General features: G+C 41.6%; 1 protein-coding gene across 2 annotated transcripts in view; it reads left to right on the top strand.

The window, feature by feature from the left end:
• Positions 1-20,771, top strand: part of SHROOM4 (shroom family member 4) — a 394,799-nt gene that overhangs the window by 222,710 nt on the left and 151,318 nt on the right. For both annotated transcript variants that reach the window (XM_033944710.1, XM_033944711.1), the window contains exon 2: positions 9,554-9,705. In XM_033944710.1, the coding sequence (XP_033800601.1) occupies positions 9,554-9,705 (152 nt within the window). The remainder of the gene's footprint in view (positions 1-9,553; positions 9,706-20,771) is intronic.

Here is a 20,771-nt window from a genome sequence, read left to right as displayed (position 1 = left end):
AAAATATACAGAGCTGCCGCTGCTGGTCTGGAGGTGCAGAGACAAGGCAGGAGGCAAACGCGGTGGAAGGCAGGAGTCCCGGCGAAGGCAGGAGTCCCGGCACCGCGACTGCAACAGGAAGTTGCAAGTCAGCTGACGCCGGCCTTTCGTTGCGGCGGGGACCGAATCCTTCGCGGACCGGCAAGATTTTTTTGCGGACCGGCACCGGTCCGCGGACCGGCGGTTGAAGAACTGTGGTCTACTTTGTTGTTGTGTGTTGTGACTTCATCTACGGAGTAGTTTTTTTTTTCTTCTGTGATTTTAATGTCTCTAAATAGTGTATGCTACTGCAAATCAAAATATACAAAAGTGCACACCCTTGCCGGAAACCCCTTACTTCCCCTTACATTGAGCCTTCATTAATTGTCCAGAGTAAGATGGCATAGATTGCTTTTTAACTGTCCTTGTCAGAGGTACTAGTGAAAGCAGGTGAGCTTGTGACATAATTTGCACAGCACTGACCAAGAATTCTTTGTTGCATCACGGTAGTCCAGTGCAAGGCAGAGTGTGGCACAGTGGTTAGAGCCACAGCCTCAGCACTCTGAGGTTGTTGGTTCAAATCCCATGCTGCTCCTTGTGACCCTGGGCAAGTCACTTAATCCCCAATTGCCCCTGGTACATTAAGTGAGCCCATCAGGACTGATAGGGAAAAATACTTGAGTACCTAAATGTAAACTACTTAGGCTATAAGTGGTATATAAATACTTTAAAAAAAAAAAATCTAATCTAATCTGTGATTTATGAGCCACGCTATGCCTACAAATGTTCATGGCGACTTACAGAACAGTTTATGGAGAACAAATAAATACAAAGCAAGGTTGCTTAGAGATACAATTGCAACATAAGGAAGTTATAGAGACACATTACAGACTTTTGGGATTCTTTGAGGTAGATATGGTCATTCCGTCCATGCTCAGAGGATAAATCATAAAAACAAAACATAAAATAGTTTTCTAGACCGCATAACCTTCAGTTCTATGTGATTTACAAAAGACTAAGGGCTCCTTTTACGAAGGCGTGCTAGCAGGGTTAACGTGCATGACTTTTCATCACGTCCTAACCCCCGCGCTGGCCAAAAACTACACCTGCTCAAGAGGAGGTGGTAGCGGCTATCGCGTCTGGCTGTTTAGCGCGTGCTATTACACGTGTTAAACCGCTAGTGCGCCTTTGTAAAAGGAGCTCTAAAAGTAAAATAGAAACAAATAGAATAGAACAGTGGTCTCAAACTCGCAGCCCATGGGTACTATACAGCCTATAACACAGCAAAAGAAAGGACTTGCAAGCACTCAGTAGAAAAAACTGTAGCCCTCAGATACCTGTGCTGCACAGTGGTCAAACAACACACTGAAAAGGCAGTTTGCAGGTTTGCAAGTTCTCTTTCATCGGGCATACAGATACTAATGGTGTTTCAATTCATTTTGTAAGCTTTTTTATGCATTAGTGAAAACAGAAGACAGCACAACAAGAAAAAGTGGTGAAATAGTGGCACTTATCTTTTAAGTTGGCCGGCTGTTTGCTGAACGTTACGTTAGTAACTAGAGCTTGAACTGATGGCCCAACGGGACCCGTTTCGCCAATTGTGGCTTCTTCAGGGGTCTGTTATCGTCAAGCGTGTATAGCACAATCCGCCATTTTCTCAATTCTGCAAGGGCAGATTGTGCTATACACGCTTGACGATAACAGACCATTGCTTTGTAAAGTAGTGAGTCACTAATATTTTACTATACAGCCTGCGAGGTACTATTTTGAGGTCATTGGTATGCTACAATTGTTCTGGAACGTTGCCCACTTCACTGCTGTAACCTCATGCAAGCGATTTCCTGCGTCAATACATGATTGTGAGGTGGAGCGGAGAGGACAATCGCGTACAGACACAGGAAAGCGCTTGCGTGAGGTTACAGCAATGAGGCGGGCAACGTTCCAGAACGTAAGGCAGTGCAGCTTGTGCGTGTGTACATAATCTTGTGAACTCTCGCGAAATTCGGCACCTCTCCTGGCAGTGACTGCTTGATGTAAGATGGTGGTTGTGTCCAGTGCTGGAGGAGGTGAGAGCTGGAGGCGGTTGCAGACGCGACCACCGGACACTTAAGGTGCAAGTTTTCCAGGCACAAGACGGATATTGATTCTCCCCTCTACAAAAAAGCCTAGAGGACTACACCAAAATCTTGTCTCTTGCAGTTGATACTTTAGATTACAATCTAAATCACAATTTTGCATGAGGTAAAATTCTTTATAGTTTAGAAATCTTTCCTTAATTGCTTCTGATAATTTCAGCTGTACACAGCAGAAAGCAATGTAACATGCAGAAAGTGAAAAACTATCTACTGGTAAGTTTCACTTTCTGCATGTTGCACTGCTTTTAGCTTTGTGTAGCTGAAATTATCAGAAGCAATTAAGGAAAGATTTATAAACTATAATGAGTTTTACCTTATGCAAATTTGTCATTTCTTTAATAAAACATTAACTATTTTTTCTGCAGCCCTCCAAGTACGTACAAATCTAAAATGTGACCCTGCAAAGGGTCTGAGTTTGAGACTGCTGGAATAGAATGACAATTAATCGCCTAAATTCTAAATGAAACAGATAATTGCTTCAAATCCTTATCCTAGATTGCTGTCATAGTGTTCATATTAGCAGCATACATGCTTGGTGGTTGAAAATCCATGGATATGAATTCAGCCTCTTTAACTGTGTAGAACCTGACTCAGCCTTACAGTATATGTTTATTACCAAAGCAAAGGTTCATATGTGTTAGGGGAACTTTTAGAAAGGGATGGTAAATAAGACTAGGAATGTTATAATGCCTCTGTATTGCTCCATGGTGCGACCTTGCCTTGACTATTGCATTCAGTTCTGGTAGCCGTATCTCTAAAAAGATATAGTGGAATTAAAAAAGGTTCAAAGAAGAGCAACCAGGATGATAAAGGGGATGGAACTTCTCTCGTATGAGGAAAGACTAAAGAGGTTAGGGCTCTTCAACTTGGAAAAGAGACGGCTGCGGGGAGATATGATTGAAGCCTACAATATCCTGAGTGGTGTAGAACGGGAGTACAAGTTAATTGATTTTTTTTTTGACTCCAAAAATTGCAAAGACTAGGAGACACTCAATGAAGTTACAGGGAAATACTTTTAAAACTAATAGGAAGAAATATTTTCACTCAGAGAATAGTCAAGCTCTGGAATGCATTGCCAGAGGATGTGGTTAAAGTAGCTGGTTTTATAAAAGGTTTGGACAATTTCTTGGAGGAAAAGTCCATAGTCTGTTTTTGAGACAGACATGGGGGAAAGGATGTTGCTACTAATTGAGGTTTTGCCAGGTACTTGTGACCTGGATTGACCACTGTGGAAACAAGATACTGGGCTAGATGGACCATTGATCTGACCCAGAATGGCTATTATGTTCTTATGGCTCCCTCCTCCCAACTAGCAGTGGTTATTTCTTTCTGCATTCCAGTAGATACCTTTGGAAAAGTACCGATCATCAGTAAATTGAAATAATACTTGAGCATGAATGAATGAAAGAAACTTTGGCACCAAACCATTGTTATATCGTATTACTCTGGTGCTACAAGCCTAGTGGTTCCTAAATTTTCTGTGTTCGTGGTGCCCTTAGTTTTAAGAAATTTTTTCACGGCACCCCTAGGCCACAGTTTGGGAACCAATGTCTCAGATTTTCTCCCTTCCACTCCCCATGACAGCATGGCGTCTGACCTTTTCCCCAGCCCTGTCAGCAGAATCAATCCACTGTCTAAGCCGCAAGCTCAACGTTGCCTGATAAAGTCAGCGGCATTCTTCAGCTGCCAATACCAGCATACCAGTCTACTGAGCATGTGCGGGAGTGCTGGCATCAGTGGATGAAGCATGCTGTTGACTTCATCAAACATCTTGGAGCTCGGGGCTTGGGCAGCAGATCTTTCCAACTGGTAGAGCTTTGACATCCCTGTCACCCATTCCGTCTGGGTCTTAAAATATGCTGTGACTCCCCTGTGAGTTCACTGTAGCACAAGTGTGTACCAGTGGAACAGATTATAATGTAATCCTTACTGATAATTTGAATTTATGCTTCTGTGTCCTGTATTAAGGGCCCCGAAGCATCAGTTTCAGAAAGGGCCAATGGAGCTGGAGGTGTATAGAAGATCTGCTGTAGGAGCAGCTGCAAATAGACTGCCACTTTTCTTGGTTGCCCCTGTAAATAGACAGAATTTACACTGCTGTTAGAAAATGTTATGGGGTAAAGAAGAAGCAGCTGGTTTCTATGAGACAGCACTGTCTTCTTCTTTGTCTCCTCCTGTATGGCCTACTAGGGATGTGTACAGGCAAGAACAAAAAAAATCTGGTTTTAGTTTTTCCCAGAATTCTTTTTTTTTTTTTCCCCCAGTTTCACACAGGTCTAATATCAAAATTCTCACAATGTACAACAGTGTGATAATACGAACTAATCAACTTAGCATGCAATACAATATACCATGAATTAATGGATTCTAAATTTTTAAGGCACACTCCTGAACTGAATTTGCCCTAATGAGTGGACCTCCGTGTGGTCAACAGCCCAGCAGGCATGCAATAATTCTTCACAGAGATGGCTTGTTTAAATTTTCTATGGACTATGAAATTGCAAACTCAGGGATGCATTTTGAAGGGACAAATGACACGGCCTTATGTGATTTTGGGAGAGCCAGGACACAGTTAAGTTGTCAACTGCAGTAAGATAGGATTGTGTCTCAGAGAGCACTAAAACATATACCTCAGAGAGGCACCTCATTAGGCTATCGGCCATTACAGCATCTTGATTGACAGAGAACATTCTGACCTCTGTTCTCTGCGCCTGAGAATGTTGCCGCTGGGTCTGGAATCTGTGCATGCCAAAGGAATGCTCAAATATACTAGGGAATGCAAGTTACATTAAGAATCACAAAACCTATTCATTGTTCCCAGAGGCACGGAATGGGAGACATCTCATGATCTGAAGGGCCGAAAGCTTTTACTTTGACTATGTTTACCTCAGGATTAAGACCTTGTGATCAATAACACCATTTGTAAGGGTTCCCCCACCCCTCTTTTCTAGCTCATTGATTTAATACAGCTGTGGTGCATTTCAGGCTTGATAAATTAAATTTGATACTGTTCGCTATAACCAGCTTTTCTGAAAGATTGTTCAGATTTTGAGCTAGAAGGAGCATAGATGAAAACTAAGATGTCTGCTTACCCTTCAAGATAAGGACTGACAGCCACAATTGGACTTCATTAGTAGTTCACCTGCGTAGCATGAAATTTTAACTATAATTTATAGAACACCATTTGTGGAACATAGAAATGCAGAAAATGAGGGCAGTTAAAGATCATATGGCCTATCTAGACTGCAAGCCATGCATTCATACAACTAAGCTCAACAATTCCGTACTGTCCTTCAGAGATCCTCTGTTCTTATCCCTTGCTTTCTTGAATTCAGATTATATTTAGCCCGTTCTCCCTAAAGAGCTCAGAATAGGTTACAAGGATACATTCACAGTAAACAGTAGTGGAAGGACAGTACATATACATAATTTATGTGGATAGAACAAATGACCACACTTCACACATCATAATTAATTTACCCGGGAACAGATTATCATACATATGTAGTTCAAATCAAGTCAAAGGTTATTTTGTGGTTTGCTGGTATGTGAAAAGATAAGTTTTTATAGCTTTTCTGAAGTTCAGGAGTCTATCCAATGATCTAATGGAAGATAGGATGTGATTCCAAAACTTGGAAGTATGTGTAGACACATCTGTAGGTGCTCTCTAGAAGCGATCTTCCTGGGATCTTCTCCTGTTACATAATGGTCTGCTTGGGACATAGATTGGCAATTTGTTGGCTATGTAGCCTCGAACCATATTTCAAGAGGTTTTATAGGCCAGTACTAGGCCCTTAAAGAAACATTGCTTCCAAATAGGCAGCCAATAAACAGCAGTTAATGCTGAGGAGACAGGGTCATGGTAGCCTAGATTTTTTTAACAAACAAATTGCTACAATCTGCACACGTTGCAGTTGAGATGGTTTTTTTTTTTTTTGCAGACAAGCCTACTTATAATATATTGCAGTAATCCATGTGAGATGGGATAAAAGCATAAACCCCCTCCTTTACAAAGCCACGCTAGCGTTTTTAGCGCCAGCCATGGCAGTAACAGCTCAGACGCTCAAAGGAATTCTACGAGCATCAGAGCTGTTACTGCGGTGGCCAACGCTAAAAACGTTAGCGTGGCTTTATAAATGAAGGAGAAAGCAATTGGACAAAGTCTGTCTCCGTGAAATACAGTTGTATTTTCTGTGATTGCCTTAGGGAGTAGAAAGAAGTAGATACAATCTGGTTTGTGAGTGATAGACCTGAATCAAGGAGAATTCCTAGACTACATACCTGATCCTTGGCTGTTAGAATGACATTCCCCCAGGAAAGAGAGGGGTGGGAGTAGGTACAGTTTTCTCAAATATCCATAGCAGTTCAGTTTTTGAAGCGTTTAGCTGCAGTTTAATTGCCATCCAGTCTTGATTTTAGATAGGCAACATTGTAATTTCTTAATCTGGTTAGTACGATTTGAGCCCAGTGGGAAGTAGAGCTGGATGTCATTGGCGAAGGAGTTGATTTGAATTTGTCTCTACCATCTTCACTGGGAGGCCATTCCACACAACTAGCACTCTTTTTAAAAAAATGTATTTATAATTTTCACAACAATTCAGTATCCAGAACAGTAAACAATAGAATTTTAAACTCGTACATCATAAAGGAGGGAAAAAATCATTAATTATCCAACAACTTCCATCTAGCCCACATTCTAAAAGGACTAACTTCCTTTATAAGGCAATATTTAAAACAAGAAAACTGAGGATTCCCCTTAACAGAAAAAGTCATAACATAATAATTTATGAACATAATTAAACTCTAAAAAGGAAAAAATCCTCGAACATTAGGTTAAACTAATACTATTCTCCTCAAAAAAATAACTACCACTCTTTTTATAAATAAATATTTAATCAGATTACTCATGAGTCTATCCCCGTTCATCTTTATCCTCATTCGTAGCTTCCTTTCCATCAAGCTGTGCATGGGACCACACCTTGGTACTTTGGGTAGATTTTGAAAGTGTAGAAACCGTTGCACTTATTGTAGTCTGCAGATATGACATATCTAGAGGCAGTGGTGTACCAAGGAGGGGGCGGGGGGCAGTCCGCCCAGGGTGCATGCACCAAGGGGGTGCACAGCTGGCCACCCACCGGGGAATAGGCTACCGCCGGGGAAAGGCTGCCACTGCCGTCATCAGGAACAAGCCAGCGCCGAGTTCTCCCTCCCTGCTTTTCTTCCCCGTGGGACCGACCAACTCTCGCCACCCGATGTCATTCTTCAAAGCAAAGCTTGAGGGTCAGTAGCAGCGGCCATTCATACTCTGATTCTTCCCTCTCTCCTTAAAGAATGACATGAAGATTGTTTACCGCGGTTATCCGTGGGGACGGGAACGGTGATGAATTTTGTCACCGTGTCATTCTCTAGTGCAGATCCAGCCAGGACATGACACGGGAGGAGTCACTCCGTTCCTAGCTCACTGTTGGACCACCAGGTCTCAAGGCAAACCTAGGGAGGTGCAGAGCCTGCCAGGACAGTACACGGTAGAGGTTGCTTTCTTCTGGCTCACCGCAGGACCACCAGGGCTCAAGGCAGGTCCAGGGGAGGCCTGCAACAGGTCTAGAAGGGGTATAGAGCCGGCCGGACAAGGAGGGATGGCTTGTGTCCTGGCTCACCACTGTACCACAAATGCCTATACTTGAATATAAACCCTTGGTTTATACTCAAGTCAACCTTTTTTCTCCCTTTTTTGGGAGAAAAAAAGTTACCTCAGTTTATATTTGGATTGGTTTATATTTGAGCATATATGGTATATTAGGCACTAAAGTTATAGAAAGAGGGGGTACCTACTGAAAAAAAAAGTATTTTTGTTTTTCAGGACTCTAATTAATACATTAATATACAACCTGGTTAAGTAGGAAGAAGCCAAATTTGCATGTTTGTTAGTGGTATTATCAAGGTGACATAGTCCTCCAGAAATATCACCCCCTTGAAATCTCTGTGTGCTGTTTTCTGAAATCAATATCTACATTTGTATGCATCTAAATGTCCTTATTTGCATATGGATATATGTGGCATTGTGGTTAGCGCTATAACCTTGGCACCCTGAGGTTGTGGGTTAAAATCCTGCACTGCTCCCTGTGACCCTGGGCAAGTCACTTAATACCTCATAGCCTCAGGTACATTAGATAGATTGTGAGCCCATCAGGACAGATAGGGAAAATGCTTGAAGTGCCTGTATGTAAACCATTTTGAGTTGGTTGTATAACTAGAAAAAGGCAGTACACAAGTCCCAATCTCTTATTCTTAAGAAACTTAAGACAAACATGAAGCCCTGGCTTTTTCAAATGGCATTTAACGAAAACTGAACTGTTGGGCTTGGATGATTGATTATACTCTCCAATTATGGATTTTGGAGTTCCTTTCTTTTTATGTGGATTTTAGATTGTAAACTGTTTTGATCTGCAAGGTGGCAGTTAAGATGGTATAGTAAGTCTTGATAGATAGATACATTAATTGGCCACAGAATTTGATATCTACGTGATCACATTGTCTGCATGGAGGTCACTGCATTTTTAAATAGTTGTGATGTAAATTGAATATCAGTATTTCACTGGCTCTCAACAGTGCTTAGGGATTAATTGAAGCAAGCAACAGTTGAGGCAAGCTTCAATGAATATTATAAACTTTCTTTATCTTTAAGCATTGTAAACCTCCTTGATGTGCTTGCATGACTTTGGGGATATATCAAGATCATATAAATAAATAAATGGGGGAGAAGTCCTGAATATGGAGCACAAAAAAAGGGACAAAAACCCCACGTAAAGTCAAACACCAGAAGAACAAGTGGGGCGTGGGATAGACCACGTCAACCTTGGGGTAGACAATCTTTATTTGTAGAAATCAACTTGCAAATATAATACATATAAAAATCACATAAAAAGTCCAAGTGTATGTATAGTCCTATAATCAATGACCTGACACGTTCCATGTTTCGGCCTCCTAATGGAGACCTGCTTCAGAGTGTGATATATTGGTCCACTAGATGTCACTCCAATGCTGGAAAAACACTATAAATTTGAAGCGTCTACACAACTTAACTACACAAACTCTTGGAGAGGTCGCAAATAGGGTGCACAAAAAAATCTAATGTTATATGTATTATATTTGTAAGTTGATTTCTACAAATAAAGATTGTCTACCCCAAGGTTGACATGGTCTATCCACTCCCCACTTGTTCTTCTGGAGAAGTCTTGAAAACAGTTTGCTTTCTGTAAAAAGGTATTGGGTTTGGGAAAGCTCCAGTAAGGTCTGTTTGTTCATATAGATCCCTTGGGTCCAGTGGTAAAGTATGATGTGGAAGGAATCCAATGTAACAGCCTTGATGGTCCTACAGCTCTCTTCTCCTTTGACTGCAGATTGAAGATGGAGGTAAGGCAGCCTTATGCCGGAAAATGCAAGTTGGTGATGAGTTGGTGAACATCAATGGAACCCCGCTATATGGCTCCAGGCAAGAAGCACTCATCCTCATCAAGGGCTCCTTCAGGATCCTGAAGATGATCGTAAGGAGGTGAGAAAAACCATGCAAAGAGATGCCAGGGTTTGTTTTTCCAATATTCTACAGTTTGTCTTTCATGAGATGAGCAGCATAATAGCTTAGATTTACTAAGGATGTACCGTAATTATAGAACTAGATTTAACTGTTTAGTTACTGGGTAGTCACTTAGGGGCCTAAATCGCCTGATGCCTAGAAAAATTGTGCCAGCTGCATGTCAATCACACATAGGTGCCATTTATAGAATCGCAGTTAGTGACAACTATGTAAAAACTTAAATACCTACATTTCAGGTGCCTAAGTTTTTGGAGAATCACGTTTAGTGGTGCCTAAGTAACGCTCCATCCATAGAAACTCCCACTTAGGCATTCGGTGCTTCTAAGCGCCATGCAATAGGCACTTGTCTTTTATAGAATCAGATAGGCGCCTATCACCCAATTAAATTTTTTTAAATCCAATTATTGAGGCTATTTAGGGTATTTTGCCAATTAAGTAAGGTGCCCCTTATAGAAACAGGTTCTGTTATAGAATACAAGTGGAACCCAGTATTGATGTACCTAACATTAGATACCCCTTTCCAAATATGCAATATGTAAGTTAAACTGGTGTTGCAGAAGAGCGCTTAAGTGCCCTTCCATCACTTAATGGGTAAGTGCACCCATGCACACATAACTGCTAGTATTCTAAACATTTATGACATTAAGTGTATGTAAATGTTGGCACCCAGCCTATAGACCTGCTCTTTAAGGGCTGAATTAGGATCTTCACCAAGTTCCAAGGAGGAGCCACTTTGTACAAAAAAAATCTCAATGTGAGAGCCAAGGCCATCTTCAGAAAATGTGTGTGACATTCTGGGCTGGAAGATAGTTACCTCTGGCCTAGGAGGAGTCCCCTTTTGAGGTCAGTTGAGCTGCTTATTTACATATCAAGATAGTCTTCCTCTCCTAACACACTCTCTCCCTGTCTCCCAAATACACTCTCTTTTGCTCATGTGTTCTCTCTCTCTCCACTCCCCATCTTTTTAAAGCTGGCTTCTAACCCCCCCCCTTTAGTTTTTTAATCACTTGGTTTGCTGGTGATACCACCTCTATTCTCTTGTCTCCTGGCACGTTGTGGCTTTCAGTGAATTTGTATGATGCCCAAACTCCTTCAAACTTACCTCACTCTCCTGAGAATAGTGTGGGAGTTCAGTAGCACATAGCCCAAACTCAATGACAGTCTGTGTTGTTCAGGTAGAAACCATAGCAACGATTAGTAGAGACCAGCTGGAAATCTCTGAAGAAAGTACTGAGGGAAGAATCAAGGGGCCCTACATGGGATCAATTGCGGGCCACCGCTGGCCTCATGATGAATAACACTGGGCTAAACAATCCTGTGTGCTCACAATGCCACATAATCTTTAACTTGTTAGAAAAGGCCCATGGGTTTGCAGTAGCACACAGTGCAGACAGAACAGTATCTTAGAGCCCTCTGTAAAGGGGATGGGACTTGATATACCACAATTTTTGTGGTTATAATCAAAGCAGTTTACATATTATATACAGGTACTTATTTTGCACCTGAGTCACAAGCAGCTGCAGTGGGAATCAACCCCAGTTCCCTAGTTTCCCATGCCACTGCACTAACCAGTAGACAAAACCCAACTGAGTATTGCTGGCCATGTGAATTCATACAATGAAAGCCATGGAAGTGACACACTTGGCTGAGATGGCCATCAACTCATGCTTGAGCCCTAGAGACTTGATGAATTACAGATCTAAAGAGAGATTGGTTTTGAGCTAGTCCAGTAAGGTCCTTTAGCGCCATCTACATGGTTGTTTTCAACATATTTGATTGCAGGTCGTCCTCTTCACCTGGTTCCTTTGATCTTCACAAACATAATGTCCTTCTTCAATGATCTTTCTTTTCTGACGGTGTGACCAAAATAAGACAGTCGTAATTTTATCATTTGGGCTTCAAGTGACATAGCCAGTTTGATCTCTTCCAGAATTGATTTGTTAGTTCTTCTGGTGGTCCATGGCACACGTAAACCATTTTAATCTAGTTATTCTCATAGTGTAGCAGAAAAATGTACATGTGTAGATACACTGATTGGGGAATTGCATGGACCACTCCTCCATTCCATATCAGTCTAAAATAAAGCAAGAAGAGAGAGATTGTGTCATTTAAGTTACAGTAACTTTATCTGAGAGGAAATCCTTGGTTAGCTCTAGCAATGATGACCAAAGAAAGGGATGGAAGACGATTCAGGAATCCACCAGAATGCCAGGATAATAATTTTTATTGATTTTCCCAAACTCATGCAGCGAGTATGGCCATATTCTACAGAAGTGGTTGACTTTGCAATGCAAGATTTGTTTTGAGTAAAGAATATCCAAGAATTTTTCACTGTTCAGAGTTAAATTTTGATCAAACACAGTTTGTGAATCCCTAACACAGAAGACTGATGCTGCAACCCAGCTGTGTCAGGCCACCTTGTGAGTTTGGGAATTCAGTCAAATTTGTTATCCTGACATTCTGGTGGATTCCTGAATTGTCTATTGTCTCTCTATTTGGTTGTTTCCACCCGTCCTCCTAGCTGGTGCAGAGTGACTTGAGCTGCTGTTCCACATCATCTTCTCCCAAATAAGTGCAGGCAGCCAAGTTATGCCCAGACATTCAATGCTGACCCGTATCCAGATACCAGTGCTGAATATCTGGCTATAAAATGACCATAGCGGCTGGCATTTTAAATGTTGACTGCTGCAACTGAATTTCCTCCCTTTGTGGGGTATTTTCCCCTAAATAGAAAGCTGCCTTGCCAGTGTTCTGCCATCTGCATTCTCAAAAAGAAATGAAGAACCGTGATGCAGCAGTGAATATAACCAAAGGGCTGAGAAACTCAGGTATTTTGGGATAAGATTGACTTAAGAGTTGTGTTATCACTAACAAATGGAATTGGCAATTGAGTTTTGGATATGTATGCAGATCCCTGCAGTCTTAGTGCTGTCTTCTGAATTACAGAAGAGCTGCTATCTCTCTGAAAAAGGGTTTGACAAAGCTTGGCTTTAGAAAGACAAGATGGAGGGCAGAACAAACATGTCTTTCAAATATAGTGCTACAACATAGCGCTACTCTCCTTTGGGGAAACATGTCAGTATTCTAAATTGTCATATGGTGGTCTTGAGAAAATAGAGCTCTAATGATATAATAGTAAAAATACTAACTTGTCTGGTACTTGCCATGGTGTGTTGTATGAATATGCATCTTAGACCTAAGTTTCTTGCTTTATTTTCATTTATTTTTTACTGTAAAACTAATTTTTTATACAAACTTAGAAGCGACAGCAGATAAAGGCCAAATGGCCCATACAGTCAGCTCATCTGCAGCATCTACTATCATCTCCTCTCTCTAAGAGATCCCACATTCCTGTCCCCAATTTCTTGAATTCAGACACAGTCTTTGCTCCGCTACCTCTGCAGGGAGACTTCCATGCATCTACTACCCTTTCTATAAAAAGTATGTCCTTAGATTACCATATTTGTGATGACACAAAAGAGGACACATGATCCTGCCCACACTCCATCCATTTCCTTGGTCCTCCTTCCCATCCTCTATACCCTTTTAGTGCTTCTCTCTCTCTATCTCCCTTCCTCCAACCCTCTGCCCCTCAGGTCTTTCTTTCTTTCTCCTTCCAACCTCCCCCCCCCCACTTTGTGGGTGCTCCTCTCTTTCCTTCCAGCCTCCTCTCCTACTGTTTCGGTCTCTCTCCTTCCATACAGCATTATCCTACTCCATGCTCTTTTCTCCTGCTCTCTCTCCTTTCCATAATGCTTTTCCAGCCCTCCCTCCCTCTCTCCATGCTGTTTCTCCAGCTCCCTCCCTCCAACGACACTGCTTCCCCTCACAACCTCTCTATTTCCTGCCTCCCCCACCTACCTCTTCCCCAGGCCCGATAGTTGCAATTGAATCTTTGGGCAGCAGCAATGAGATAAGCCTTTTGCCGCCGGCCTGCGCCAAAAGCACTTCTCTACAGACTTACCTCATTGCTGCTGCCGGTTGCCTAAAGATTCAATTACAGAGGCTGGGCCATAGAGGAGATAGGTGGGGGAGACGGGAGAGCCAGCTAAACCCGGACAGACCCCTCCCCCCTCCATTTTTTAAAAACTGTCCGGGCACCCAGACAATCCTTGAAAAAGAGGACGTGTCTGGGTCATCTGGTAATCCTATTTAGATTACTCCTGAGCTTATCATCTCTTAACTTCATCCTGTGCCCTCTCATTCCAGTTACATTTTTAGTTTTATTTTAAAATATCCTTCCAATTAGAATTGAGTTACTGGTTCTTTTTAAATTATTTTATGTTTCATACATTTACAAAATCTAACTTCAGAAAAAAAAAAATACATTTAAGAAAGAAAAAATGTACAAAGAGCAAGAACAGAGGAAGAGAAATGGGTAAAATAAGAAATCTTAGGCCAAGCAGGGGGCTCCTGTGCACTCCCGTACTTAGGGACTTAGAATTATGACTTATGACTCCGCTTCTCTGGTCAGGGAGAGAAGGCATAATTTTGCTTGTATCATTATTGTTTTTATTGTACTGTATGACTTTTTGTTGTAAGTAGCAGGTTATGACTGTATTAAATTAAAATATATTCACTGTGCAAGAGCAACACCTAGTGGTTGGATGTAGGGTGCATGATTGCAGGAGGCCTGGAGGACGTCCTGGTGCATGTACTGTGACTGAGGACTGTTGCTGATTTACCACCACCCCCCCCCCCCTCACACACACACACACATACACACATACACTCTTCCTGAAAACCACAATATGACAAGAAACTCCAGGACATGGAAAAGGAATAATGTGCAGCAGTGGCCAAAAAAGCAAACAAGATGCTAGGAATTATTAAAAAAGGGATGGTTAACAAGACTAAGAATATTATAATACCTCTGAATCGCTCCATTATGCGACCTCACCTAGAGTATTGCATTCAATTCTGGTCTCTTTATCTCAAAAAAGGTATAACAGCGCTAGAAAAGGTTTAAAGAAGAATGACCAAGATGATAAAGGGGATGGAACTCCTCTTGTATGAGGAAAGACTAAAAAGGTTAGGGCTCTTCAGCTTGGAAAAGAGAAGGATGAGGGTAGATATGATTGAAGTCTACAAAATCCTGAGTGGAGTAGAATGGGTACTAGAAGATCGATTTTTCACGCCGTCAAAAATTACAAAGACTAGGGGACACTTGATGAAGTTAACAGGGAAATACTTATTAAAACCAATAGGAGGAAATATTTTTTTACTCAGAGAATAGTTAAACTCTGGAACGCATTGTCAGAGGTTGTGGTAAGAGGGATGTCACTGTAGGTCTTCTGTAACACTTCTCTCCTATCTTTGGTTTATCTTTTTAAAAACCCTGTAATTAGTAAATTAAAAGAAAAGAACATAAGATGAAACGATTTTTGTGATTGCATTAACTTAATACATTTCTTGACTAGCTTCCAGGAGCAAGCACCCCTTCCTAAGGACGAACAAAGATTTTACCAGAAAATAAGTGAATTATAAAAATGACAGTCTGAAGAAAAAAAGTTAGGGGTGAGGGAGAAGAGGTTGATGGGTGGTCATAATGAGTTAGAAAGCCTAGATCTTTCTGTATATTCAGATAAACTAACATGGCAACCATACTGTTTTACTTCTATGTATAAGCAATGAGATGTGCAACACTTAGGGCTCCTTTTACAAAGGTGCGGTAGTGTTTTTGGTGCATGCACCGGATTAGTGCACGCTAGCCGAAAAACTACCGCCTGCTCAAGAGGAAGCGGCTAGCGCATGCGGCATTTTAGCGTGCGTTAAGGCCCTAACGCACCTTAGTAACGAGATTTTCCACAAAACGTACATTTGTTGAATTTTATCACTTTTCCCTATGCCTGCGAGTCACTTATTTATTTTAATTTCTTATATACTGCCCACAAACCCATATTGTCTGTGGGCAGTATGTCAGTTGATTTTAATTTGCACATGCCATGATGGTAATGAATTTTGATCTTAAACTAGGATATGCCGAGTATGATCTCAGCCTCTGAAATTTATTGCAAGTTTTTTTGATAGGGCAGATGAAGGCAAAGGCAAAATTGGCAGTTGCCTAGAGCAGATGTGTTAATTTAGCAGATTCATCAGATTTGTACCCTGGTAAGTCAGCTGCCCCAAAAGGAAAAGCAGAGATGTACCATAGCTACTGCTGCCTTCAGATTCTAATCTTCCCCTCCTCCTCCTTCTACTTATCATTTCTATATAAACCGTTTAGTTTTAAACGGTATAGAAATGTTTAAAATAAATAAATAAATAAATATCATGCTACTAGACATACGCTGTGCTGTACATCAAAACATAGAAGCGTGGGGAAGCTTATAGTACTTGTTTTTGCTTTTTTGCTGACCTTGTTTCAAAGAATTTTGGTTTGTACTGGTTTCTATTTGTATGATTAAAATTTTCAATAAACAAATGTTAAACAAAACATAGAAGCGAAAGTCCCTGATCAAAAGAACTTACAATCTAATCAAGACAGACAAACTGAACAAGAAGGTGCACCTATACACAATTCTCATGTGGGAGAATTACAGAGGGAATGCTAAGACAGATATTGGTGCTTAGCAGGTGGGTTGGAGTTTGGAATTGAAAGCAGCTTCAAAGAAATGGATTTTGAGTCTGGATCTGAATACTGCTCGAGACGGTGCCTGACTTACTGAGTTAGGCAATTTGTTCCAGGCATATGGTGCAGCAAAATACAAGGGACAGAGTCTGGAGTTGGCTGTAGAGGAAAAGGGTACAGATAAAGAGAGACATATCCGATGAGTGGAGTGTCTGTGTGTGTGTTGGGGGGGGGGAGTGTGGGGAGAGAGGAGAGATGCTGAGAAACTGCGGAGCAAATACACTTGTAGGTCATTAAGAGGAAACATAGAAACATGATGGCAGATAAAGGCTAAATGGCCCATCTAGTCTACCCATTCGCAGTAACCATTATCTCTTCCTTTCTTAAGAAATCCCACATGCCTATCCCATGCCTTCTTGAATTCAGACACAGTCTCTGTCTCCACCAAGTCCTCCGGGATACTGTTCTACACATCTACCACCCTTTCTGTAAAAAAAAAATATTTTCTTAGATTACTCCTGAGCCTGTCAACTCTTAACTTCATCCTGTGCCCTCTCATTTCAGAGCTTCCTTTCAAATGAAAGAAACTTGACTTATGTGCATTTATGTCACATAGGTATTTAAACATCTCTCTCATATCTCCTTTCTCCCGCCTTTCCTAAAGTATACATATTGAAATCTTTAAGTCCGTCTCCATATGCCTTATGACGAAGACCACACACCATTTTAGTAGCCATCCTCTGGACCGACTCCATCCTTTTTATATCTTTTTGAAGGTGTACTCAATATTGTACTCAATATTCTAAATGAAGTCTCACCAAAGTCTTATACAGGGGCATCAATACCTCCTTTCTCATACTGGCCATACCTCTCCTTATGAACCCTAGCATCCTTCTAGCTTTCGCCGTAACCTTTTCAACCTGTTTGGCCACGTTAAGATCATCACATACAATCACACCCAAGTCCCGCTCTTCTGTCATTTGAAGTGTATGCAGAAATGGATAGGGAGCCAATGGAGTGACTTGAGGAGAGGAGTATTGTGGATATAGCTACATTGGAGGAATATTAGGCATGCAATAGAGTTCTGAATAGATTGAAGGGGAGAAAGATGGTTTAATGGAAGGCGAGTAAAAAGCAGGTTGCAATAGTCTAGGCAAGAGCTGATGAGGGTCTTAGCAGTGCACTCAGAAATGAAGGGTCTGATTTTAGGATTTTGTAGAGAAAGAAATGGTTTTTGCAGTCTTGGATAAGTGAAGAGAAGGAGATAGATAAGTCAGATTACCCCGAGGTTGCAAGCAGATGAGACAAGGAAGATGAGGACATTGGTCACGGAAATAGAGAACAGGGGAAGAGGAGAGATGGTTTAGGTGGAAAGATAAGGAGCTCAGTCTTGGCCATATTTAATTTTAGATGGTGGCAAGACATCTTGGTAGTAATGCCAGACAAGCAGGTTGAAACCCAGGATTTGAATGTCTGTCGAGATTTCAGGTATAGAGAGATAGATCTGTGAGTTGTCGGCATAGAAGTGATACTCCTGCACATTGTTCTCCAGTGGCAGGAGGAGCTGGAAAGCATCTGTTCCTCTATAGTTGTAATCACCAGGGGGCCCAATACCCTTGTGAAACTCACCAGTGCCAGAAGAGGAAGAAAAAGCCTGAAGGGTTTAGGTGATGGATGGGGTGCTGATGTTTATATGTCTGTGGGAGTTTTAAAATGTATTTGTCATGTGGAGGAGGTAACATACTTATTCGCCTAGAACCCACCAAGGGATTAATTAATTATGCCCTGTTTCTTGGTATTTATATTGCACCACAGAGAGCCACATCCTGCAGTTCACAGTGTGTAATATGAACAGAAAACATGGAGATGTACTTGAAAGTTCTTTTGCGGCAAACTGATGGCACCCAGTCCAACGGGGACACTTTCTGTGTTTTCCTGCCATACTTTCTTGGTTTCTTATCGCAGTTCTTGGCACTTGGATTAAATAACAATTGCTTGTTACTGACTAGGGTTACCATATGGCTCCAGGGAAAAAGAGGACAGACTGAGGCATCCGAGTTTTACTTCCTTTTAAAGCAATGGAAGTATAACCCGGATGTCTCAATCTGTCCTCCTTTTTCTGGACTCCCAAATATATATTCAGGAATAATTAATTGCCCCAAGAGCACTAAACTGCAAACAGATATGAACTAATGTGCACACAGGTGATTATAACGCAAGAATGGTTGAAGCAAAAACACATGGTGGGGGCAGAATTAAGTTTGTGTTGATTCGGGTTCTCTCAGGCAGCATGGCGAAACGCGTCAGAACCCGTTGAACCCCTGCATTAAAAGATAAGTCTGTTTTGAAGTTGAGCATTTAAAGAGACAAAAAGTATTTTAAAAAAGTTTTTAAAAAAGTGAGAGAGAATACTTAAAGATACTACAGGGACCAGTGCAATGATTCAGAATTGAGCCGTATCAGTAGTGGGCTAAAATTTTGCTTCACCCAGCGGTCTCATAAGCTAAAAACGGCTCTCTGAGCACTGAGAAGTGTTAGAAGGTGTGTGTTATAATCACTTGTGTGCACATTAGTTCATATCTCCTTTTTCTGGAGCCATATGGTAGTAACCCTAGTACTGATATTTCTAATAGCAGTGCTTTTTCCAGTTATCTTGCATCAAGCTTTTTACCAGTTGTAATTGGAATGTCAGAGTAGAGTGAGGCACTGTTGCTCTCTGATGCCACCTCAGGCCCCTGGTTTTTAGACATAAAGAAATGTACCTGTCTCTAGGGTGGAAATTAGGCTATATGATATCAGGAAGCTTAGTAAAGGGTGAGGGGTTGATTGTAATGAAAAGCAGCCTGGAGAAAGTGACAACCTTCTGGATTAGAAACTGAGTTGGTGGCACTGATGAGAATTTGAGTTTCCTTGATATCCTAGTTGCATAGTGTAACCTTGGCGTATTGACACCTAGCAAGTCTGGTTTTTAGAATATATATGGTGGCTTTGCATATGAGTGATTTCAATACGCTGCCTCCCAACTCTGTTCACAGATCCTGAGAAACCTGGGAACAGGTTTGGGAATCACAGCTGTAGGATTTCCCACAATGATCCCTCTGTCCATCCTTCCTTGGATTTCAGACTCCAGGGCCCTGCTGTGTCTTGGGGAAATTAGAGCAACCTCAACACTGCTACTTAAGTAAAGTTTCTGGTGTCCCCTGGTGGCAGAAATGAGGTTTTGCAGCTCTGACACCTATGTTTGTCCTGTTTGCTTGCTGTAATCTAGAGGTGTCCAACCTCAGCCCTCACCGGGTCGGGTTTTCAGGATATGCCAAATGAATATGCATGAGATTTATTTGCATACAATGGAAGTGGTGTGTGCAAATAGATCTCATGCAAATTCATTGGGGAAATCCTGAAAACTTGACTGGATTGTGGCCCTGGAGGACCGACGTTGGACAACCCTGTTGTAATTCATACTGCCAGAGGTGTTTTGGGGGGGGATGGGAGTGATAAAGAAAGCATTTGATAGGAGCCCCAAGGAACAAGTGCACTGTTACCGTTAAACAGGTTGTGAGGTACAAAGAATGCCCCTCTCCCTTTCATCTTTACTTCTTTCTGTTGTCTTTAATATGCAATGATATCAGTTTTAGAAGCCTGATGACGAACCAAAGTTACTTGATCTTTCCAGTCTAATGGTAGGGGAGGGGTTGGGCTTGGACAGAAAGTTTCCAGAATTTTTTTTCTTTCCCTTATATGTTTCTGTTCTCCCTTTTATATGTAAATTCAGATTTTTGTTTAGACCTCAGGCATAAGCTGTTACAGTGCTGCTTGGCACACCAGGCTGGTAAGTGAAACCATTCCTATGCCCCTTGTGTCCACAAATGCTACAGGAATGTACTGTGCTGGTATGGGATGCTGAAGCAGAAGTTGCAGGCACTAGAGAATGACACGGTGACAAAATTCATCACCGTCCCCGCCCCCGCGGATAACCGCGGGAAATAATCCCATGTCATTTTCTAGTGTCTATTTCAACCTCAGTCCTTCTACACCAGCATTCTTCAAAGCAAAGCTTGTGGGTCAGTGGTTGTGGCCATTCATACTCTGATTCTTCCCTCTCTCCTTAAAGAATGACATGAAGATGGTTTCCCACGGTTATCTGCGGGGACGGGAACGGGATGAATTTTGTCACCGTGTCATTCTCTAGTAGGCACCTCATTTCTTCTTTGAGAGCATAGTGAGGGTACTTTGGGTTAGCAGTGATGTGGGTGGGGCTCTCCTGCCAGGGAATCCATGTCCGTCTTTTGCCAGCATGTGCAACTTGGTTAGATCTTGATTTTGTAAACAAACAAAAAGCAGATTTAGAAGGTTTCCTTGGTCTCCATTTATTGATTACTCTCCCCTGTGAGATAAGAGTGTTTTTATAGTTTATTATTTATATTCCACCTTTGTATAAGATTTAAGGTCAAAC

This window comes from Geotrypetes seraphini, chromosome 5 (assembly GCF_902459505.1).
Source record: "Geotrypetes seraphini chromosome 5, aGeoSer1.1, whole genome shotgun sequence".
NCBI lineage: Eukaryota > Metazoa > Chordata > Amphibia > Gymnophiona > Dermophiidae > Geotrypetes > Geotrypetes seraphini.
Note: the sequence above shows the minus strand (reverse complement) of the source record. Positions and strands in the feature narration are given on the sequence as shown.